At 68.0% G+C, this 247-nt stretch overlaps 1 protein-coding gene across 1 annotated transcript in view; it reads left to right on the forward strand.

Annotated features, from left to right (window-relative positions):
- Positions 1-247, forward strand: part of LOC104084227 (prospero homeobox protein 2-like) — a gene marked incomplete at its 5' end in the record, with an annotated part of 6,552 nt that overhangs the window by 806 nt on the left and 5,499 nt on the right. Inside the window, one exon of the mRNA XM_009587978.1 lies at positions 85-190. Coding sequence (XP_009586273.1) covers positions 85-190 — 106 coding nt within the window. The remainder of the gene's footprint in view (positions 1-84; positions 191-247) is intronic.

The raw sequence follows: 247 nt of genomic DNA on the forward strand, positions 1-247 counted from the left end.
TGACCTCCTGGACGTCCATCTGCATATTCAGAAGTCGTTCCCAGCCGGTTGGCTGCCTCCGGCCTCCCCACTCCCTCTTTAAAGGACCTGAGCGCAGTGGGAGGACGTGCCGGCACTGCCTCTGCGGCACCCCGCAGCCCCCGGATGCCCGCCCTCGGGGCACTGCGCTCCCTGCGCCCCTGGAGCCAAGGTGAGTGGGGCGGAGAGGTGCGAGCGGCTCGGGTCGGGACTGCTTGCTGAAGACAGA

The sequence above is a fragment of the Fulmarus glacialis genome, unplaced genomic scaffold, assembly GCF_000690835.1.
Source record: "Fulmarus glacialis isolate BGI_N327 unplaced genomic scaffold, ASM69083v1 scaffold16581, whole genome shotgun sequence".
NCBI lineage: Eukaryota > Metazoa > Chordata > Aves > Procellariiformes > Procellariidae > Fulmarus > Fulmarus glacialis.